The sequence below is a fragment of the Hemicordylus capensis genome, chromosome 10, assembly GCF_027244095.1.
Source record: "Hemicordylus capensis ecotype Gifberg chromosome 10, rHemCap1.1.pri, whole genome shotgun sequence".
Lineage (NCBI taxonomy): Eukaryota > Metazoa > Chordata > Lepidosauria > Squamata > Cordylidae > Hemicordylus > Hemicordylus capensis.
In genome coordinates this window covers 12,175,010-12,199,703 of record NC_069666.1, presented here as the reverse complement: position 1 = coordinate 12,199,703, position 24,694 = coordinate 12,175,010, and the positions used below count along the sequence as shown (strand labels likewise).

General features: G+C 41.1%; 1 protein-coding gene across 2 annotated transcripts; it reads right to left on the bottom strand.

Moving 5' to 3' along the window:
• On the bottom strand, window positions 1-24,676 carry COPS2 (COP9 signalosome subunit 2). 2 transcript variants are annotated; one of them, XM_053273056.1, is made up of 13 exons: window positions 24,519-24,676; window positions 16,717-16,830; window positions 15,448-15,525; window positions 14,048-14,173; window positions 10,926-11,036; window positions 10,764-10,841; window positions 8,957-9,131; window positions 7,595-7,773; window positions 7,444-7,496; window positions 5,977-6,074; window positions 2,459-2,541; window positions 1,423-1,481; window positions 1-764 (listed from the first exon to the last, which is right to left on the bottom strand). In XM_053273056.1, the coding sequence occupies exons 1-13, from the start codon at window positions 24,570-24,572 to the stop codon at window positions 620-622; spliced, it is 1,353 nt and encodes a 450-aa protein (XP_053129031.1). In that variant the 5' UTR covers window positions 24,573-24,676; the 3' UTR covers window positions 1-619. The 2 variants fall into 2 exon arrangements, with proteins under 2 accessions (XP_053129031.1, XP_053129032.1); XM_053273057.1 differs by having other exon boundaries at window positions 10,926-11,015.
• Window positions 24,677-24,694: the final 18 nt, after the last annotated feature.

The window sequence follows — 24,694 nt, the reverse complement described above, 5'->3', positions numbered from 1 at the left end:
TACAATTTCTGAACTGCACTGTTTATTTTTGCTGCTTGAAACCTAAGTGACAGTATGCCACCATAATTACGGGGTTTCTTCTAAACCTTTACTACACTGCAGGTACAGAAATATACGGACACATTTTTGGAGAATTGACATTTTGCAAAATGCAGCAAACATTTCGATTTATACATGAGAAAAAGGAAGTGTTCAAAAGGGTATGCATTTCAAGTTATTGCAGGTTATTTTTTGTGAGAGACTTTTTTCTGCAGGTAAAATATGTTTAAATTTAACCAACAGGAACGTGTCAGTGTATTTAAAATCATGACAAACAAAACCTTCTTTCTGGTTCATTAGTTGCCCCTTGACAGATTATTAGGGTGTTGCATGGTGAGGGCAAGATGTCAACACAGCATAAATCCCGTGGCATTTTGGTTTTCTTCTGGAGATTAAAGCTGTTTTTCTTGGGATAAATGCAGCAGCAAAACACAAACCAGCTGATCAAAAAAGCACTTCTGCCATTAACTCCAATAATTTCAGGGCACACCAACCGACAGTAGTTTTGCCATTCCCAGTTTTTAAGGTTTACATCACTGCGCTGTTGCCTTAAGTACATGTCGTAATAGCCTGTTCTTGGTTAAGCCAGCTTGCTGACTACGGCCTGGTTGAGAGAATTTAGTTGGCTGGTCCATTTATCTAACGCAGTATACCGTGCTCCTCCTCTCTTCTGATGATCCAGCTCAAGGAGTTGATTGACTTGATCAATTCGGCCATGAATAGTGCTAAAACAAAATTAAAAAAACAAGAAGTGTTTCAGCTTGCCATGAAACAGATGTAACATTGCTAATCTCGTAAACTTGGCTGGGCAACCAGGATCAAGTTCTCCTCCCCACTCCTGTGCAAATCCCCTCCCTGGAGCTGACCATGGTGCTGCAAAGTACAAAGCTATAATTGGTGTGGGGGGGAGAGGTGAATGTTCCTGGGCGGGGCGCGGAGGAGATCCTGGCGGGGTATATGAAGAGACAGGTGGTCTCCTAAATATCCTAGGCCCAAGCCATTTAGGGCTTTATAGGTAATAACCAGCACTTTGTATTTTGCCCAGAAACTAATTGGCAGCCAGTGTAATTCTTTAAAAAATAGGAGTAATGTGGTCTCTATGAGTGGCCCCAGAGACCAATCTGGCTGCCGCGTTCTGCACCAGTTGCAGTTTCCGAACTAGTATCACCATGCCAAATAATATCTGAGCGTATTATCTTCTAAATCAGACAACTCACCCAGACACTGTCAATACATAGACTTTTAATTGCCATACAATGGCAAAATCATCAGTATTTTCATGAAAGCACACACATATGCTGTTTACTTCTCCTGGGCTATAAATAAACCCTTTAAAATATTCAGTAGTCAGAAAGAGAAGGGCAATGGGCGGGGGATACTCACTTATCCAGTATACACTGCACAAGCAGGCTCTCCACATCGGCTACATCTATGTTTAACTCCTAAGGCAGAAAACAGGTCTTACATGTCTTGGTAAGAATATTAAGATGTCTCTTAGTAATAAACTCAGCTTTGGTTTCCCAATATGGTTGATTTATCTATACTATATTAATAGAAAGTATCAACACTAATCTGAAAACTGGGAAAGGAAGGACAAAAAACATCTACAAATGGAAGATCAGCTGACGATGACCCTTTGAGGCAACCACCAAGAGTTTTGTATCTAAACTCCTGAAAGAGAAATTGCACCGTTGTTGGATGTGTTCTTACAGCGCAATCCTATACAAAGCTGCTGATCCACAGATGTTGCAGCAGATGGTGCGTTTGGATACTAAGCCTAAGTTCCAGTAAAGTAAAGAGCGGGCATGTTTTAACACACACAGGCAGAGTCTTGCCACTGTAGTAGCTGATGCCAACACACAGGCTGTTAATATTCGGTACCTTTTCTGCAACGGTGAATGGCTGGCTGGCTGGCTGGCACACACGTACACGTCCGCGCGCACAAGCACACCCCCCACACCCCGTCTATAAGGAACCCACAGTTGCAGTTATCTACAAATCCACTTGCCAGCCCAATGGCAAGCTGGACCCCCAGTACCATACAGATCTCCTCATAGGTCTCATTTCCACTGCAATTTTTGAGAAGGTCAGAAACAGCAGGAATCTTTCCTGACCAGGAGAGGGCTCCCACGGTTTCTTACCATCTCCCAGTGCAAGTGACAGAAGACCCACTTCTCTCCTCTGCTGGGGTGCCAGAAAAAGATCGGAAGGAGGAGAGGGGATGAGTGGGGACTGCAAATAATGGCTGGCTTGTGAGCTAAGCCTAAATTTGTGGATGCCTGCAGAGATCAAAGGGAGCATGAAGAATATGCTGCTCAGCTGTGAGGGCACCCTAGCGAAGAACAAGAAGAGTCAGCTTCTCTTCTTTGACTGGCAAGGGGTGTGAAACGGAAGCCACTGCAAATAGCATTGTATGTACCTTAGAAATAAAAGGAATATGTATTCTTGTGTAAGGCTTAATTAATTTTATAAGCACTTGTGTTCTGATGTTTCGCAAAAGTTCTGGAAAAGAAGAAAAGCAAATAGTTATTGGATGAATAATTAGTAGCATACTAAGCAAATGAGCATTTGTTATGTTCAGTAACAATATGGTAACAACAATAAATCCAGTGACTAAGCCACTGGTTCCTGGAAGGCCCAGATTGAGCAGGTAAAATGGGTGCCCTTGCTAACCTCAATTGTTTTCATTCTACAGGGAGTAATATCATTCCAGCTGCCATTAAAGTGCTGGAGGCCAAGGCCCTAATTCAGCTGTTATATGGTGCTCAGCTCTCCATATATTGAAATTTACTCAATTGTAAGTGATGCAATCTAAATTTCTGGAGGCTGCGTTCTCAGCAGCAAGATTTGTACCTAATGCTGTACGGCGATGAAAAGCAGGCCTGATTGACTTAGAGGCCAGGGCCTGGCTCCTTTTTAATTTTTGGTTAAAATTAATATTCTTCCCAGCTGGCCTAGGCATCACTCATACTGATTGACAGTTTCCAATCTACTTGAAATCTACTAGGCTTTTGCAGGATACACTTGGTACATATGAGTTTTCTCCTAATTTCTTAATCTCCAACAATACTAAGCAAGGTATCCTTGCTATAGTATAGAATGACAGAAGGATTTAAATTTGGCCTCCTCAGCCCTGGTGAGTTCTCAAGTGATCTTAAGCCAACCAGTTCTCTCAATAGTCGGACCATCTCGAACCAGCAGAGAGAATTTTCGATGGCACGTTTTAATGCACTTGCATCTGAAGTTCTTGAGGGCAAATATGAGGAAAACTCCACTTATTGGCCAAAAATGCCCACATGGCACAGAGGAAATTTAAACTGTGATGCATGTGCTTTTATATTGTCCATTCTATTGGGATATTCACACCACTTTTATTGCTCCTCTTTGACTGAATATGCCAGGCCAATCAGCTGAGTTTTATACCTCCCATCTTCTTGCAGATCGGAATTAATCAACAACATTTAGTGTGGCCAAATTCTGTGCCGCAGTCTGCAAGGTCAGGCAAAAGTTGATTCAAGATATGAATAACTAAAATTTTAAGGAGTACAGCACATTTCTACTTAGATTAAGTATTTTGATGATCAGTACATAGTATATAGATTTTTAAGATGATGAATACTCTCTCTATATTCTATCTTAACTTGTTAAAATGTTAATTTTGCTGTTGATGGCTATCTGCTTGTTGGTTCTGATCAATAGGTCTGTATGAAGTAACTTGGACTGTAATGAAGTCATCTTAAATCTATCCTGTGACTGTTACAATCCCATATGTATGCAATTAGTGCTTGTATTTTAAGTCCTAAGATTTGAGTTTTAAATTAAGTTTCCTAAGAAGGTTTTATTTAAAATCAAACTAAGAGACCTCAAATGATTCAATTCTATTTGAGTGATACCTATCAAATGAGATTTTCCCACTAACTCTTGTGGTAGAATTAGGAATCAAATGTAGCACAGTGTAAGCTTCCCAAGGACAAGATACCAAGTTTAGTCTCTGACATCTCTAATTTAAAAGATTATTGACAGCCACTGCCAGTGGGCTAGAACTTTGGTTTTATTCCCCATACTTCCTTAAAAGCCCAGACGTTAACGGCAGAAGAATACAGCATTTATTTTATATATATTTTTCTGTCTTTCATCACAACACAATACAGCAGCTTGCAAACCAGCAATAGAAATCAATTAAAATGCCAACAATAAATAAGAAACAAAATCATCAGCAAACAAAACTGAAAAGAAAATCAATTCATAGCAATATGAAAAGCTTTCAGAAGCAGGAAAGTGTTTACCATCCGTCCAAAGGCAGGGCCGGCCATATTTTCCTGAGGAGGGAATTCTACAAGTGGGATGCCACCACTGACAAGGGCCCGTCCCCCTGGTACCCAGTGGGATTCCCATTAATGGCCGATCAGAGAGAAGGGCCTCTGATAGCAATCTTAGAGTCCAGGCAGGTTCACCCCAACCCCAGCACAGCATCCCTCCAGTGGCTGTTGCCTTCACGTTTCTTTTTAGATTGTGAGCCCTTTGGGGACAGGGAGACATGCAATTTATTTATTAATTTATTTCTGTATGTAAACCGCTTTTGGGAACTTTGGTTGAAAAGCGGTATAGAAGTATTTGTTTTATTTGTCGTTGTTTGTATATAGCAATTCCCACACAGGCTTGAGGCGAGGGGATTACAGCCCCCTATGACCCCTCTTCTTTCCCCATTTCCAATGTTTCTGGAGTTTTTCAAAGGAATCCTTCTTGGCCATTTTACTTTTGACACCTCAGAGCTGAGCCATGGATACTGCCTCCATCCCATTTCCATGAAGGCTTTGAGGCAACCAGGCAGATACTCTACTTCCTGAACCATCTATACTGGCAGTAACATCAGAACATGTCCTAACTATCCTGGAAGTAGTGAGCTTATCCTTACCTTAGGCAGGTAAGGGGGAACATGATAGAGGAATATAAAATTATGCACGGTGTGGATAAAGTGGAGAGGTGGAAGTTTTTCTCTCTATGTCGTAATATTAGAACCCATGGTCATCCATTGAAGCTAAATGCTGGGAGATTCAGGAGAGATAAAAGGAAGTACTACTTTACACAACGTCTAGTTAAACTATGGCGTTTGCTGCTGCCAGCTGTGGTGATGCACCAACAAGAAGAGACCACATCTCAAGATGTTTGTAACTGTTTAATGAGCCCAGCGTGTTTCAGCCAAAGGTCTTCCTCAGGGGCAACTAAGCCTTACAAGAGATCTCTGATAAAAATGCTGTTCACTGACTTCAACCCACTGCCACCAATGCAGATGGTTTCAAAAGGGGATTAGACAAATTCATGGAGGATGGGGCTATCAACAGCTGCTAGCCTTGGTAGCTATATACTTCCATCAAGATCAGAGGTGGCATGTCCCCAGACTCCAGATGCAGGGGAGCATCAAAGGGAGGGGTGGCTGCACTCGTTTCCCCCTTTGCAGGCTTCCAAAGTGCCTCTGGTTGGCTGCTGCGGGAGGCAGGGGGTCGGGAGTGGATGGGCCTTGGCCTGATTCAGCAGGGCTTTTCTGATGTTCTCAACATACTCCACCCTGTCAAAGCTAGTGACTGTGCTGGACAGTGCTCCACTTCCCCAGGGCTCTCTCAAGTCACCCTGCAACAGCTTGACTGGGCTCTTCCTTGAGCCCCAGCCAATAACTTGGCCCATGACCTGCTGCCATGTCTGAGATGCCCCTGCATAACAACAAAGCTACATTACACAAAAGCTGTTATTTCTCCTTCTAGCCAAATGCTTGCTGTTAAGAAAATGTTTTTAATTAGCCTCATCTAGCATGGGGTATCAGTTACACTGCTATAATTCCTTGAATGCAGAAGGAAGGGCCTTTAAAAATTGAGGATATGAATGAGAGGAGCCTTGAGATGGAGGAGAAGCTAAGACTGCAAGTATTTTTCACGACTGTACCTTCAATGTGTTCCCTTATGAAGGGATCGTCCATGATGTTACTGTGATTTGTCTTCAGAATCTTCTCAAATTCAGTGATGTCGTTATTCTGATAGGCACTTCAGGAGAGACAGAGAGAACACATGCATAGCTAATTACAATGCTGTCAGGTGGAAAGAAAGCAGACACCAGAATTTGGCTTCTAGGAACTAGAACAGAAGCGTACTTAATATCTGTAGTAAGCAATTGTCCAGCCTCTTAATAAGTCAACAAGAAAATGAAGGCATTTCAAAGCGGCAGTGGCTAACTTCCTGATTTAAGCTTACTAGAGGAAGTCCTATTGAAATTTATTAGTAATTTAGAGTAACTCCTGAGTAGTTCTATTAAATAATTCAGTCAGTGAGTCAGCCACTGGTTAGAATCCAAGAAGTTGCTTTAGGCATGACCAAGAGTTTGAGCTTGTCTGGTAGGATCAGGGCCAGCCCCAGGGTTTTTGATGCCCTCTGTGAAATGACTTTGGTGCCCACCCAGCTGAGAAGTGTGGAACCCTGCACGTGGCTGGTAACTCCCAGCATGCACCCTCCCTGCCCTCAGCCAGCTGCTTGCTCTCCTTGCCTGCTTAGCAGCTGCCCACCCAAACACAGCCACAGCAGCAAACTGATGAAGCACCTTCTCCTTTGCTGCCAACTTCTGCCCTGCTGAACTGTTGTGGGGTAAGATAAGGCAGAAGTTATCAACCAAGGAGAAAGCTCTTCTTCTATGCACAGTGGCTGTGCTTGGGAGGGGGGCTGCCAAGCAGGCGAGGAGAATGAGCAGCTGGCTTGGGGTGAGAGGGTGGCTTGGGGTGAGAGGGTGCACCCCTCAGCCAAGAAATGTGGGTTTCAAAGGCAACCGGCATTGCACAGCAGCTCATGATGTTTAAAACATCGTGACCTGTTGTGGAGCAGCTAGAGTGGCCATGCAGCCTTACTGGTGCCCCTTAAAACTGGGTGCGCTAGGCGGCTGCCATGGCTGTCTATATGGACAGACCGGCTCTTGGTAGGAAGCTCAACCTTTTTCTTTGAACAGCAAACCTCCGTAACAATATGACAAAATAAGATTTATAACTCGTCTCAGCTTCAAAAGCAGGTTGTCACGTGATGGGGATGTTGTTTGCGGAACACAATCTCCGAGTCCTTTAAGATGCAGAATGTGTTGTAAATGGGATAGCCATTTAAATAGGTTACACTAACATGGAGATACATATTGGTGGGACTAAAAACTAGAATAACTGAAAAATACATATTTAAGATTATGATTTTTCCATTGCTGGAAGCATTTACAAACATAATGATACACAGCTCTCATGGCTCTTAAGTACTGTGCTTGCTGTTATTAAAGATAATTTTTAAAAAGGTTTCAAGTTAGTCTCTACAAAATTACTAGTGATTTTAATTTTAGATTCAAAGTTGCTTCTAGCTTTGCCCTTTAGGGGAAAAGAACTCTTACCTTACTAAATTTGTCATTGCTAGAATCTCTGGATCATTTTTGTATGGTTTTGCCTAAACAGGACAGAGACTACAATAAGCATATTTAGAAACCAACTAAAATGCTTTATGCTAATTTCCTTAATAATATGGGAAGAAATTGACAACTGTACCTCCTGAGAGTCAAACGGATTTATTCCAGACTTCATCAGCATGTTTGCTAGGACCAAATATTTTAAGCAAGTGGTTCTTCTAGGACTCCCTGATTCATCATAATTCTTGAATGCTTCAAAGAAATCTGTGTGTGCCTTTTCAAATTCACCTTCTCTTAGGTGCATTTTCCCACCACATTCTGAAAGAAAAAAATGGTAAATGCTGTTAGCTTTAGCTTACCTTCACCGTAAGACACAATATCACTGTGGTAAAGATACCAGGAAGATTTCTAAAACTGTTATTTGTTAATAATACTGACAAAGAGAAAACATACTAAATAAGGAAGTTTCAAATCAGACATTATAAGCACTCATTCTGATGTTGGCTACAGAAGACCACCACCACCCTGGGGGAAATATTCAACTGTTATATTAAAAGAACTACTATCAGTACATTTGTTCAAATGGAATTCTTCCAAATAGCAAAACTTGCATTCATACACTGCAGAACTCATCTCTCATACATCTTTAGCAAACATTGTTAGGACATGAAAATATGATACTTATCTGTATCACTTCCCTTCTCTGTTTGTAGATCCAAACCTTTTTCCTATCCTTTCCTGTACAGTTAGTATATCCAATAACATCCCAAACCAATAAATGCCAATAATGCTAGGATTTGAAATGTGATCTATGTTTGTTATTGCATAAACAAAAACATCACACTAAAAAATCCAAACAACTCCCGTGCCTCTAAATTCTTCATAAGTTACAGTACACCAATATCCTGTACAAATCTAGAAACCGTCTTAGGATACTCTACTCTCTCTACTCTCGCCCTACTCTCTCCCCGAAAGCATTCCTATTCTAATACATCACAGGAGCAAGCAACATGAGCACTGCCCAGTCACTACTGCTAACTGGCCAAAGAGGCACCTTTTAAAGAAGTTAAGAACATAAGAACAGCCCTGCTGGATCAGGCGCAAGGTCCATCTAGTCCAGCATCCCGTTTCGCACAGTGGCCCACTAGATGCTGCTGGAAGCCACAGGCAGGAGTTGAGTTGCTCTTTTGTGTTTAGCAAGGGGAGAGCAACTGTCCCTGTTAAGTCCAGCATAGCATCCTTCGCAATGGCTGTGGCCTCTTGTGAGCTCCTGTGGGACAAGGAACCATGTTCTGATTCTTTTGGTATGCAAACAACTTTGAGAACTTTTTTTCGGAGAAAAATAGTACATAGTTTTGAATGCTACTACTAAAGTGTGTCGCCAAACTCAATTTGAGAGAACATCTAGGACACCCCATTAGAACTGTCAAGCCAGTGAACTAACCAGACTAACACCTTGCCTCTTACTATGTTCAAAGCTAGACATTTAAGCAGCACTTGCCTCTGATGACGCCCATGATCAGTGGATGAGGGATGGCAGATTTGATGTGCAATGACTGTTCATATAGTGCTTTAAGTTTTTTGTTATTTTTCTGTGCTGTATACATTTGGATTTCCAAAGCATAGATTTCCAATAGCTGGGTGCCCTTTTTAAGGTCGTCCTCTCCATCGTCAGTCTAATAAGAGGGAAAAGGCATGCAATAGAAAAGCCAGAAGTTATGCTCTCTTTCCCATGTGAATGCTTATTTGTGCTCTTAAATATAGTTGGATCTTGAACTGTAAGAATCAGTTTACATACACTGCCATTAAAATACCAGGCTGACCCATTACAGTTTGATGCCTGGGGTGGCAATTTAAAGCTCTGCATTTAAAAAGAAAAAGAAAAAGCAGGGCGGGGGGGGGATCCTATTAAATGTTCAGTAAAATTAACCATCACTGGTTGAGGTGGATGCATAAGTCAAAATTATCATGATAGCACATTGCCCGCTCTATTATGCCAGACTGTATAATGGTTCTATGATCTGACTTTAATAAATTAAGAAATCTCTCAGTACGTTTCTTAAAATACAAATTAAGAAGGTAGTGAACTTCTTAATCACATCAAATTTCTCTTCCAATAATTACAAAGCTGATTTCTGCTCCCATTTGACATTTATCTTCAAAGAAATATGTAAGAGCAACAGCAATTGTGAAAGTTGTCCCAGAGCATATCAAACAACTTCTTTAAAATGCAGGAGGGAAAATTTTTGACAAACTGTATGTAGCTGGGCAGGAAGATGGTCTGAGGTGGCTTCTCTGAGATGTCTCAAGTATTGCACTACTGAAAAAGCATCTAATCTAAGCATCCCAAGAGAAAGGCCTCCCCTGTAGAGGTCTAGTGAACAAGGAGGTTCATGTGCTGGCACTTGGGGCTTTAGAGATTATTACTAGTACCTTGGAGTGGGCCCAGAAACACACTGGCAAGCAGTTAAGATGAACAATCCACCCCAGACAAGAAGTCAAAAGCAGCAGCATTCTGTGAAGTTTCTGGGCCGTCTTTAAGGGCAGCTGCCTAAAGACAGCATTGTAGTCGTTTACATCTGAGAAACCACTTTGGAACATAGGAAGCTGCCTTTTACCTTTGGTCAATCAGGATTGTCTATATTGAGTGGCAGCGACTTCTCTAGGGTTTTAGGCAGGAGTCTCTCCTAGTTTCCAGACTCCTATTTGGAAATGCCGCCAGGGATTGGACCTGGGACCTTCTGCATGCAAAGCAGCTGCTCTACCACTGAGTGATGGTTTCATCCCCAAATGTCCCTAGGCTTTGGCTCAGCATAACAGCAGGTCAGTCTTCTCCCAAAGGAGATTCACCTACCAAACAGAAATACCTAACATGGGAGGACTTTTTGAGTGATGATGCCATAGCTGTGAGACATCCTCCTCAGGGATGCTTGCCAAGCCACTTCATTACCTAGTTCCAGATGCTGAAATCTCTCTTATGGTCTTTTTTGGGGGGTGGGAGGGGATACAAAGACATTTTGAAATGCTGCTGAGGGAGATATGTTCTGGTTGTCCAGAATTCTATTTTAACAACACGAGTATTAATATGGAAAGGTGATGAATAGATTAACAGATAGTTAATTTTTTTCAGAAATGGTTAGGGAAGCATAGTTCAGCGTCAAGGCACACATCCTGCCCAGCCCCACTGAACGCACATCCTAGCACCAAAACTGTTTTCAGGTCCTGAAAATGCGACATGAAACCTCAGGATAGCAATTCTGATTAAGTGTTTCGAAATAGTAAAGCAGTTTTAAAACATGATACTGTACCTGGCATGACTGATGGAGCTGGCGCAAGATCTTCTGCAACTTTCCATACTCTTCTCGTTCTAAATATAGTTTGCCAAGCTGCAAAGAACAAGCTGGTTTTTAACACTTTGGGATTTCTATATTAATGTTAAAAGATGACTGCCCAACAAAACCCCGTTTTACCTTTGTATTTGTCTTAAACCACAATCTATCATTCTTAGCATCTTTCAGAGCTTCAAGTGTTGTCTCATAAAATTCCTGAAGCAAATCCATCTGACATAAAAAATCAGAATTCTATAATTGTAAACAGCAAATTTGTGCCTGTTAATAAAGTCAACGTGAACATACTCAAAGTGCAAGTTTGAATTTCATAATACTTTAAATGAAGAAACTGACAATGTATACATTATGACAATTGCATTAAGCCATACATATTACTGACATTTGAAAAAGCATAATAAAAAAGAACAATTCCGGATACAATATGCCCTAATTCTCTTGGGAATAAAACTGTATCCTCACCTGGGCTTTCAATGGCTCTCAATGTCTCTCCCGGGGTTATCAACCTTGGGTCTCCAAATGATGTTGTACTACAATTGCCATCACCCCAACTGCAATGGCCTTCGATGATGGGAGTTGTAGTACATCATCACCTGGCGACCCAAAGTTGAGAATCCCTGGGCGGATTAAGCTAGTACATCCTCCCTGCTATCCTCTCTCTGCCCCGGGCCCTCACACGGCTCTTGCTGCTGTTTGTGTAGCAATTTAGCCAGCTGCTACCTGGGATGATAGACTAGGCCTAGCGGTGAAAAGAGAGGGGTGTTAGTGCTTTCTTTGGGAGGGAGATTTACGGTGGCTAATCTGGTATTCATAGCTGCAGAGCTGCCCAGGCTATGCTCTTGCAGCAAAAGTAGAAATATTGATTTCTCAAAAGGCTCTGGGTTTCTGCCAGAGCTCTCGGGTCATGCCTACCCTTGATCATTTCGGCAGCTGAGCAATGGCAGTCCCAAGTGAGACAGAAGGGCTTAGCTCTTCCTGACCCTCAGAAAATTCTGCCAGTGAAAACAGTCACACAGATGTTGATGGCAGAACCCAAGCACTTGTGCAACACAGCTTCTAGAAACAATCCCAATTACATCAGGATTTGAAAATCTGGCACATGCAGATGTCAACTGCCTTCTAACTAAGGGAAAAATAATATTTCAACATTGCAGTTTTAAAGCACTAACAGACCATCAATCATAGAGAGCAAGTTAAACAGTATTTCCCCCCTTAAACACACTAATAACCACCCTCCACAAACACTGGATTAAGTACCATACTGTTCCATGCCTGCAATGAAAACAAAGCTAAAACAACTTTGAGTAAAGTCTTACATGTAAGCATAACCTAGCATGAAAAGATTACATTAAAAGAGTTCCAAGCCCCAATCCAATGACATGGTGCACCATCAAGCATTCATAGCTCCACCGATCATAAAGTCATTAATATTAGCATGGCAAGGATTTTGCAGTGATATTTATGTTTAGAATTGCCATGTGGTAATTCACAAACTTGGATTACCAGGTAAACTTGGATTACCTGTTTGTCTTTGCTATCCTGCCCATTATCCTTCAAACTACTTCTTAAGAACAAAAACAAAACCCTTGACCTACAAAACATTCAGATAGGTTCCTGAATTTAACCCTGCCCATCAGAAAACAATCCAAGCAAGGAGGTCCTACAGTGCTTCTGGATGATGCTCAAAGACTTGTCAGAGCCTGAGTGGAGATTCCTAAAGAGGCCTCAAAAAGATTTCTAGGGATTTCAGTGGCACCTCTCCAAGTTAGTCTTTATTCTAAAGTTAGTCTTTTAACACACTGGCATTTTTCACTGGATTTTTTTTTACAAATTTGACCACTCTAAACCAGAGGAGAGTGTTCTCGCTGGTGCAGTTTAATGCCCTGTCTTCTGCCATTTTGGATGGCAGATTTAAGAGAATACCGCTCAGGAACCGGCTATGTTCATGTAGTTCGGGCAATACTGAGTCCATCTCACATGTGCTTTTATACTGTTTCTATTATAGAGACAGTCACATTGCCTCGATTGAACCACTTATAAAAAACATGCCAGATCGATCAGAAGAGTATCATACTTCCTTTCTTCTGGCAGAGCAGTAGACAGCAATTACAGCCGGGGGAGCAAGACTCTGTGCTGCAGCATGCAAACTGAGACGGGATCAGTTGATTAATTGTAATTGAGACCTCTGTATGTGTATGTTTTGATACTCTATTACTCAGTCCTGTTTTTGATTTTATTTTAATTTTACTTTCTGATTGCTGGTCACTGACAGCAATAATAAATTCATTCATTTATTCCCTCTGTTTTTAAAAGCTGCAGCTTTACGTTTTACAGGAGATCAGGCCTCGCAAGTATTGTTAAAAAAAAAATCAATTGGGTTGGCAGAATTCTTTTAAGATGCCCAGATTCACTCCCTCATCTTGGACTCAGCTAAGAACAGATGCACTAGAACCAGCTCAATACGGGCCATATGGCATTCTGAGAAATGCCAGACTATGATATATTCCAAGCTCTTCTACAGCCTTCCTAGGGTAGAATAATACATAAGAAGTAGGGATGTGCACGGAACCTGTCCAGAGGCCCTTTATGGTTCCGGTGGTTCCACCGGTCCGACAAGTGGGGGTGGCTCTTTAAGGCAGGGGAGGGTGCACTTACCCCTCCCGTCACTCAATTAATTCCCCAAAATCCATAGGGCAGCAGCGTACCTCCCTGCCACCTCTTCCCCTGTGGTTGGCCGGAAATAAGGAAGTACCGTGTGTGCGTGCGCCCGCTTTCGCACGTGTGTGCCCGCTGCGCACGTTGCTGCCGCCCCATGGATTTTCGGAAACTAACAGAGCGCCGGCAGGGGGAAAGTGGCAGGAGGGGTAAGTGCACCCTCCCCCGCCCTTAAAGAGCCACCCCTACCGGCGTCGGACCGCAGCTCTACGGTTCTGTGCACATCCCTAATAAGAAGTCCTCTTTGCTCTAGGTTCCCAAACACAGGGGTCAGTCCATGAAGATTCAAAGGGAAGCTTTTCAATTTCATCTGCAGTTTTAGTTCATACATTTTGCACAATGCTCTCCTGGTCTGTTTCACTAGTGGCAAGAACTACAGGGCTAGCTTAAAAACAAAACAAAACAGGCCAGTCAATGAGATATCCAGGAAGATTATTTTCTATAATGCAAGAGGTTAACATTGCAATTATTCCCAAATGTAAGGAGCTCAATTTCAAAAAAATCAAACTTAAAAGGAAGGATAATCTAACCTGCTTGGAAGTGGAGATATAGTCGAGAATAGAATTGATGGATTTTTCAGAATAATTCCTTGTAACAGCACTTCGTATGTAGGTCAATAGCTGTTTATATCTGTTCATCATTTCAGGAAAATTAGTCTGCGAGGAAAAGAAACACATAGGTGATTTATAATAATGAAACATTTTAGACTGGAAGTTGAGACTAATTAGTGTGATATTCAAAGACAATCACAAAAAGGTTGGTTGGTCATTTTGGCACAGTATGTGACACGTGCGATTAAAAACCACACAGGATTCATAAATTTAGGATGAGCATGTTATTCACAGCTGGCAGAATAAAAGTGATTTAGGGTGGTTGTTTTGGAAAGAACATTTTTAGAAGGACTTTAGATGACTGAAATATTCTTTGCAGCCATAAAGATTGCTGGTACTGTACGATGTTCAGACTTCAAGCTATTATCCCAATGCAAATATATCTGGCACTAATGGAAGATGAGAATCAAATATAGGTATTTTCAGTACACTGAGATGCACAGGGCGTGTGCTATTCAGGGAGATTAATTGTATGTGTCAACATATAAATATGTTACTATTAAAGTTAATTCCACAAACATTAAGTGGATGTCTTATCTTCTCGATTTACAGTAACAGATATCCTGAAATAAAGACTAAATGAATAATATGCAGTACTGGACTATAAAGCTACATTTTCTGTGCAATGTTGACAAAGAATAGTTAGGTCTAAGAAGCTGTGCCAGTATTTTTTTTTTAACACACCTTACCACAAGTCTATAGAGGGTTTCAGTTTTTAAATGCAGACACACATCACAAGAAAGATACTGGTGTTTTGATAGGAACATAGGAAACTGCCATATACTGAGTCAGACCATTGGTCTATCTAGCTCAGTATTGTCTTCACAGACTGGCAGCGGCTTCTCCAAGGTTTCAGGCAGGAATCTCTCTCAGCCCTATCTTGGAGAAGCCAGGGAGGGAACTTGAAACCTTCTGCTCTTCCCAGAGCGGCTTCATCCCCTGGGGGGAATACCTTGCAGTGCTCACACATCAAGTCTCCCATTCAGATGCAACCAGGGCAGACCCTGCTTAGCTATGGGGAGAAGTCATGCTTGCTACCACAAGACCAGCTGTACTCTCTGATACTGTTCATTTCTGTTTATTCAGGCACACCTCTACATCGCAAGACCAAAATTTAAGTAATGATTATATAATGGCCCTGTGGTAAGTATAGCAATGCTGATTTAGGCAAGATTAGTAATGAGAGGTATATTTTTGGTAACATACTGTATAAGCAAATCATATAGCATGAAGATCAAAATTTGGTAGCAGTGGCTTGTCCATATTGATACTGTTTAATAGCATGTAAAAGAAAAGGGGGTGAAATGACTTCATCTTACCAATTTGAAGTTTATTTTTATCATCTGTTTTAATGCTTTGAATCCCCATTCTCCCTTTTCACCTTCAAGCTCCAAAACCTGAAATCAGAGAATGCAAGAGAATTGCTTTTCCCCCCATCTTGATGTCTGAAGATTTCATAAATGGAAACATTGCAGCTTGTTTAATAATGAGCCAAGACAGCTTGAAAATAATTTTGCTTTGCTTTTGTTCCAAAAACTATCACGGTTGGTCTAATTTGTTAGTTTGGTGATAGACAAAGGCACAGATAAATCTTCATTAAGAATTCTTTCCCTCCACAATATTCATTTTCATGTCTTTAAATGACCACAACAAATTGCAGACATTTAAAGACCAAAAATGAAAACTAAGGAGATGCATTTACAGTATATTCTTATTACAAGGCTCTTACGAGGAGGTAAAAAATCCTATCCAATATAATGCTTCAGATGTTATTGCAACTCTAATGCCTCCAGTTCAAAACTTCTGAAAACACAGAGCTATCATAGAGCATTCCAAGTTAGGCTGCAGAATAATATTTTTAAAGATTAAAAAATCCTTAGAGGCATTTCTAAAAGAAGCAAAAAAAAAAAAAAAATTACTCTCTCAATTCCATGTGGCTTACTGAGACTTGATGTATTTTAACATGTTAAGAAGCCACATAAACAAAATAACCTAATAATAATGAGAAGAATGGAGAATTCTACTGAGCAGGTGCAATACTCATACTTGTGAAAGCAAGACAGATCACAATAAGGATGAAATATTATTAATCCAGCTTTGTGAAATGCAGTAATACTGGTGCATCCCCATAACAAATATCACACTGGGTAGCAAGCATTCGTCAAATCTTTACTTTACTGGCAAGACTATAATTCATTGTTATAGGGAACACACTGGCATAGAGAAGATCTAAAACTGCTTAATTTCCAAACCAGGGCAGGGCAGAAATGTGCAACGTGTTCCCACCCCGACCCCTCACCTCCCTTTCAACTTCTGAGATTACTATTGTTATCATTAACATGAGACATGGTGCTAACCAGAGATGGCTCAAGCCACAGATTCCAAATCCACTTCCAGCCATGGTCTGGCACTAACAGTTGCTAGTGCCAACATAATGTTAACCACAGCTAACTCCAAAATGCAAATTGCAGATGAGAAGGGCGGGGGGATGCCCCAAGTGCCACTACAGAACAACAAGCTGTATTATTAACCTTGCAGAAGGACATTTAACTGGAATATACACATAAATGTTTTAAAAAGTTGTAAACCTTTTGAAAACTGCTCAGTGCTGCTTTGGGGTCATCCTCCTTCAGGGCTTTAGAATTGTAATACTGATTCTCCAAATCTACATTCGGTTCAGAGTTACTGTCTTCAGAGTATTCCTACATTTTATGAAGGGCAGAAAGAGAAAATCAGATTAACACTGTAAAATGCTAAGCAATTAACTGATAGTGGCTAGACAGGGCAGGGGGAAAAACTTACTTTGTTCTGGCTTGAGCAAACAGACAAGTTTTATATTTTTGCAGATTTTTTCATACCTCCAGCAGATTAGACACAAGTAACATAACAACGAGACACAAGGGCAGCCATCTGTGTTAGTCTACTAGTCACAAAGAGGGGGGAAATTGTAGGCAAAAACTAAAAAGCTTGCTTTTCTCCCATAAATTACATGATTTTTATTGCTGACATGCAATTAGGACCAACCTGCTTTTCAGTGGTAACTTTTTTTGAGTTGTGAGATGACTAAGTGACAAAAGCCAAAACTAGACTTGGGACATGTTTTCAGATTTTTCAGATTAGTGATTGTCAACTGAAAGTTATTAATGCAAGCTAGCAACACTGTCTAGTTCAGCACCCTCATATTCAGATCTTTGCTGGATTACTGGGGCATATACTTTACATTACTATCTCATTCAAAATCTTCTTTGAAATCACAGAAGTCTCTCTTCTCTCTCTGTGTGTATAGTCTTCATCTGGCTAGAGGCACTAACCCTAGGCTTTACTTCCACGAACATGCAGACAATGAAAAAAGGGGCGCAGTTCAGCACATTATCACTGTGTAGAAAAGCAGCACATGAAGACATGGCTTGATAGAGGCAGATATCCTCAGAACACCACATACAGATCCATCCCAAGTTATTAATACATGAAAACACACACATTATGGTGGACTTTAACTGATTAGTTGCTGCATTGTTGAGGGAGGAACATGTTTTTTTTTTTTTTAAATGTGAACTTTGCCCTTTCTCAATCACATGAAAAGGAGAGCAGAAACTAATTGCTTTTCACTGGCTATAGTCTGCTCTGCATGCAATTTCATTCAATTATGTCCCTACAACTAATCACATTTTATAGGTGAGACACAAGACATGATTAAAAGATTAGGAATGAGCTGTGTACACCATCCCCTCTCCTCCTTCCCATCTCCAGGATAGACCTCCTCATCTATCTTTCCTAGTCAGCTTTAACCATCACTTTGTCATATATGTGACTGACACTAATCTTGATTCAGGCTAGCAAGGGCTTATAAACCTTGGTTAGGGTTTGTGTACAGAGACAGGAAGGTGCCTGTGACTCACTCCCAGACTCATGGTTTGAAAGATGCACAGCCTTAATGCGACACCAGGCCAGTCAGAAGAGTCTTCATGAAGCACATTTGGACAACTGGGAGTCAGCTACAATCATTTAAAGACCTAACATGCAACAAAATCTTATTCTTAATTTTTTTTTTTTTAAAAAGCATTGTTGCTTTAATTAGGAATTCAGCCCTCAGAAAATAAAAATGGGTTCTGATGTTTAAGTGAGTTTCCTATAAACTTTTACTTTGTCATCAAACTCTTCAGTCCGTGAAAGGCTGATACAAGGCTAATACAAGTTCCTAATCCTTGTATTAACATGCTATTGTTGTTATACATTTTATAATTATATATATATATAATAAAATGTTATTGGGAAGGAGAGCTGATCTTGTAGTAGCAAGCACAAATTGTCCCCTTTGCAAAGCAGAGTCCACCTTGGTTTGTACTTGGATGGGGGACCACATGTGAGCACTGGAAGATCTTCCCCTTAGGGGATGGGCCTCTAACTCAGTGGAAGAGCATCTGCATGCTTGCATGCAGAAGGTTCTAGGTTCTCCAGATCGGGTTGGGAAACACTCCTGACAAGGATTCTGCAGAAGGGCACAGTGTGTCTCTTGAAATACACAAGCCTTTCCTTCAGGTGCATTTGCCACAATGATGAGCCTTTTGCTAGCAGCTAATGTATTAGCACACATGACACTTGATGAAGAAACACAGGGGAAGGAGAGCTCTCTCCTTGAAGGAGCTAGCCTTGGAGGCTAGTGGAATGCACAAGAGGACATTTAAGGCTTTAAAGATGAAAAGCCATTATCTTGAATCATGCTTGGCAACTGATAACTAGTGCAGTTGAATCAAAGCTGCAACATGATTGTAAATTAAACACGTCTACGATCAGTTTGCCTATACTCAGAAGTCAGGAGCCAGAGATAAGGGTGCACAGCACATCTGCTTAATTTGAGTTGGCTGGTATAGAAATGCAATACAGTAAATAAAGAAATTCTAAGATTCCATGTACCAGCTACTTGAAAAACTTTGATATATAGTTCCTCGACTTTAACCCTTGGGTATGTTAGAAGTTGAATTACTGCCATTCAATGTTCCCTATAAACAGGGATTCCTAGATGTTGTTGACTACAGCTCCCAGCATCCCCAGCTGCAATGGCCTTTTGCTGGGGATGCTAGGACTTGTAGTCAAGATAGACGATCTGGGATTCCCTGTTACAGGGAACACTGCTGCCATTGTATCAAAACATTTCATCCTTTATCCTATGAAAATGACATTATGCAAAACTGAACAAATCATGATTAATATGGAAGATAATCATGGGTTTATATAATATATCCTGCTAAAATCCCTTAATGGGATCCTCCATATTCTGTTTAAAGTTTTACCTTATCCATTGGATGTCAATTTGCTTTTGGATTTACTGTATATTGCTTTCGATATTCATATGTAAGACTGACTCATGCTTTGTATAGCTTTGTTTAAAAGCCATTATACTGTAGCTGTGCTCAAGCATGACCAATGATCTGTAAGCTGTTACTATGCAAATTCTTCCTTTTAGGAACCAAATATATGTACTTTCTGTTTAATATATTTCGGAATCCACTGCTTTTCAGGAAGGAGGAATTGAAAAACTCACTCCTCCTCACTCACTGTCAGAGGAAAGCAGCAAATTAGCACAGAACAGCTCAGCAGCATTGGCAAACTGAAAATTCTAGATGAAACCTCCTCTCACATGAAATTTTAAGTAACCTAATGGCCAGTCACAGTGAGAATCCACATGAGTGGAAAAGTCAACTGCATGAAAGGAAAAAATAACGACATCTAACTACTGTGTTTTACATGCTCAAACGCTCTCTCTTTAAAAGAGAAAGAAAAGGGAGAAACTTCCCCCTGTCAGGGCTCCTATCTAATAGGTGATTGGTGCTACCTTTGATATTTTTTATGAAGTGTGAAGGCAGGAAGGGAGGGAAAAGGGGAAGGACAAGTAAAGTAAAGTGTGCCATAGAGTCACTGTCGACTCCTGGCAACCACAGAGCTCTGTGGTTGTCTTTGGTAGAATACAGGAGGGGTTGACCATTGCCTCCTCCTGTGCAGTATGAGATGATGCCTTTCAGCATCTTCCTATATTGTTGCTTCCCAATATAGGTGTTTCCCATAGTCTGGGAAACATACCAGAAAGGATTCGAACCAGCAACCTCTGGCTTTATAATCAAATCATTTCCCTGCTGCACCATTAGGTGGTTGTACAGCACCTTAATTGAGAGTTTTATTTCAACAACAGCTGGATAACCAAGGTTGCCGACCCCTGGGGTAACACAATTACAAATGTTAGGGTGAAAGAGCCAATTAGGAAGTAAGAGTTTGGATCCTGTCTATTAGCATGGTATTCTTCATAAGAGGAACCATAGCTCAGTGGTAGAACAAAGGCTTTGCATGCAGAAGGTCTCCAATTCAATCCCAGGTGGGGCTGGGAAAGACCTGTTTGAAAGCAGCTGCCAGTCATTGTAGACAAATACCAAGTTAGATAGGCCAATGGTCTGACTCAGTATAAGGTACCTTCACGTGTTTCTCCTATAATAATGTTAAAATGACCTTGCTGGATCAGGTCAAGGTCCAGCAATCTGTTTCCAACAGGGGCTAACCTCTGGAAGTTCACAAGCAGGCCATGAAAGGGATAGCCAGCTCCTGTTTGCCCCAATGTCTGGTTTTCGGAGATATACTTAATTTAACTATCACAGTCAAGAGTAGGTGATACTGAAAGCATGAACAAAATAAACTGGTTCCCAAACAGAAGTTTGTACTTTGTTTGCTTTGAATGAAAAGTGACAAAATCTTAACTCATGTTTAACCATTACCCAATAAGTTGTTATTAAATAGTTTTTAGTCATCCCTCCTCAACACTTGTGCTTAAAATGTAAACTTTACAGTAGGAATGTCAACTGCTTTCTCCATTTGTGAGAATAGCTATAGCTCAATGAGTGAAAACCTAAGAATCCACATGGCACACTGCTGTTCAGCCTGAATTATTGTCCCCAGGTAGCAATTCAGCAAAGATTTCATGTCAGTTCAATCCAGTCCCTTTCCTCTGTCTACACCAGAGGTCAGCAATCTTTCAGAAGTGATGTGCCAAGTCCTCATCTATTCACTCTAATTTAAGGTTTCATGTGCCAGTAACATGTCAAAATAGAATGTCTTCCTCTCTATATAATTAAACTATTGTTGTATGTTAAATAAATATTTCTAAAATGCTTAATAAGTTTAATTTAAAATAAATTAAAATGCAGATCTTACCAGTTGAGTGTGATCCAGTGTAATTCACTGGTATGTTTTTGTCTCTCTGTCTTATACCCCTGCTAACTGAGAAAAGAGACCCCTTTTAAAGTGGTGATTCTCTCATATTTAGCAGGGGGAGAGCAACTGGCCCTGTCCGGCCTCAGCACAACATCCCTCCTGTGACTGTTGCTGGTATCTGCCTTATGTTTCTTTCTAGATTGTGAGCCCTTTGGGGACAGAGGACCATCTTATTTATGTGTTAATTTTTCTTTGTAAACCGTGTTGAGAACTTTGGTTGAAGAACAGTATATAAATATTCATAGTAGTTGTAATAGTAGGAGTTTACAGTTTAAAAATAAAATTAATGCCCAGACTAGGCTTTGCTCATGGAAAAGCAGAATTTTTGAGCAACTCTCACTATCATCATCCATCCCTGGATACAGACATGAAGAAATTCCAGTATCTCTTTCTGGACGTAGGGGAAAGAGATGATCCAGCTCTTGCTAATCAGCAGTACAGCCTTTCAGGAGTCAGTGAGAGTGCCACACAAAATCATTTTGTGTGCCAATTTTTCCACCCATGTCAAAGGTTGCCTACTCCTGGTCCATACACAGAGGATTTATGTTGTTTTTGCAACTGTGGAGATGGACTGGGATCCAGAACTAATTTTGCAAAGAGTATGAAGCTCTTGAGATTATGAGGCCTGAAGTGAATGCTTCCCCTAACCAATAGCTATATTACTATCATATAGCCAGAAGGAAACAACAACTATACATTTGAAGCTGCCTTATATTAAATCATTGGTCCATCGAGCTTAGTATTGGTTTCCTAGTTTCCTTTTTGCCTCTGTCAAATCTATCAAAAATCAATCAAATGCTCAGAGTTTCTTTTATTACAGAAGTATGATTTGTATACTTTAATTCAATACAGCCCCTGAACTGTTTCTCTGGAATGTTTTTTTTTGTCTTAAGTGAGAGCAATGAACCACTGTAACTTTACATTCAAGGATGTTTGATTACAAAAGCATTTCAAACAAAACCAAACTGTTAGTCCTCCAACCATGAGCACTTGATAAGATAATGACTTGAAGTTTCACTATAGCCAGTCAAATTACTGCATTTATCGACACTAGCTCCAGAACTGTGATTACATATCTGTACAATCATAACAACTTTCTAATAATTCCTTAATTCTGAAAGGGCAGATTATACTGCATTTTATAAACATACAGCCTTCATTCTGCAATCAACTCAACATACTTAGAATTGTTTAAAAAAACCTAAGGCTTTTAAGACACTAGAATGTTTGGTGAATCTATTAGTTTAAAAAAAACTTTTCAAACTGACCAACTAGTAGAAGAATTTCTATTTATGTTACGTGTGAAGGTGTCCTATCAGATCACTTGTCTACCTAATCCACTACTGTGACTTGCAGCAGCCCTCTGGGGTCTCAAGCTGAAGTTTCTTAGAGTGCTGCTATCCAAGATTCTTTAATGTGATGGACTGAATCGGGACCTTTGAGACTGAACATGTATATTCTACCACTGAACTATGGCTCCTCCACAAGACAGTCACCCTATCCCAGCTGGCAGAGCTTGTGTAGTGTACTATACCCACAATACCTATTTCAGTGTTCTGAAACACTGTTCCCAAATCAACAAATGAGTTGCAGTTTAAAGCCACAATAACATTTTTTTTAACAGTCACTTGAAAGAAAGTTTGATCTCAGACAGAAAAGTATTAGTTCACAATGAAGTGGTCAACATTCAATTTTAGAAAGTTGCAGAAATTAGAGTGTTTGACAGTACACAGAAGTTGTTGCTAAAATATAATTATTGTTTCCCCCTGTACAATATGATCCTGTACACATGTACTGAAAATAAGTCACACCAAATTCAACAGGAATTACTCCTAGGCAAGCGTGCTTAGGAATGCAGCGTATTTGCACAGTACTTTATATCAAGAAAGAAAGAAATCCCATCATATGGAAGGCAAAAGACTAAACAGAAACAAAATATGTGCTTAATAACACACTGCTTTCATCTGCACAAAATTCAAAAGCATAAGTATTAAAGAGCACCTATTAGAAGATATATTCTGACCCAAATATTAATAAAGTACTTCTGAAGAGATGCACAACCTGCTCGTTGTTTGTGTGCAAACTTTTTATCTTTTTTTACTTCTTACATTAGTAAGAACAAATGCCCATATCCGATAGCTTTTTACAGAATATCCACAAACCACTTAGAGCCTTTGGAGTCAGGTGGCATACACACACACACACACACACACACACACACACACAAACATAAATAAACAAACCCCCACATGCTCCCTCCATTTTCAAATTTATGGAAATACACTTTACAGTGTATTCACTACAAAATAAACATGCATTTTTAACCAAAAAGTAAGCCCCACTGCTTTTTACGCAGCAACTTACCCTAACTAAATAAAACTGCAGTATCATTTTTTAAAATAGCATGTACACAAACACACACATACATATATCAGGGGCTAACAGTAAGAAAAGAAGGAAAATCCCATAAGAGCAATATCAGTTTTGCACAGCATAAACAGGTTTCCCAGCACAATATATTGAAGTTACTCTGCAAGAGTCAACTGCCCTCCTCCTACCCATTTCCCCTTTCCCTCGCCTCTTCACCCCTGAGTTGACCCTGAGAAAGGATAACAAGCATGGTTGAGAGAGCCTTAAAGAGGAGGAGAGCGGGGGACAGGCTGGCTCTTGTTGTCCTCCTTTTGCTTTGCATTAAAAGCTTTTGCCTTGTTGTCAACCAAGGCAACCATAACGGTGACTGGCCACCCCACTCCCCCAAGCAGGCGGCTCTTTTAGCCCTGGCCTGGCGAGTCCAAGAAGAAACAGGTCTCTCCTTTCAGGAGCCCCCGACTTGTTGGGCCTGGGGAGGGGCCTACTCGGAGTGGCCTCCGTTCCCTAGGAGGGGAGGGCAGAGGGAAGGGGGTGTTCCCTCCAAACCGTTCCCACGGGCAAGCCTCTCGCTTGCCCTGCTTGCCCCCGGGGCCCAGAGGAAGAGGGGACGGGGCTCGTCCTGTCACTGCACCCGAAGGGGAAGGGAGGGGAGCACCTCAGGGGGGGGTCAGGGGGTCGCTGGGGAAGGCCCTCCCGCCGCAGGGACGCGGCCTCCCCTCGGGCCCCCCGCTCCCCCTGCCCTTCCCAGGCCCCCCCACCTCACCAGGTCATAGTCCTCCTCATCATCGCACATGAAATCATCCTCCATGTCAGACATCTTGGCCGGAGGACGCGCGGGGGGGAGGGGAAGGGAAGGAGGGGGGCGGAGGGGAGGGAGGAGAGGCAGACTGGAGCCAGCCCCCTTCTCCCACAATCCCCCGCGGCTCCTCCTCAATGTGA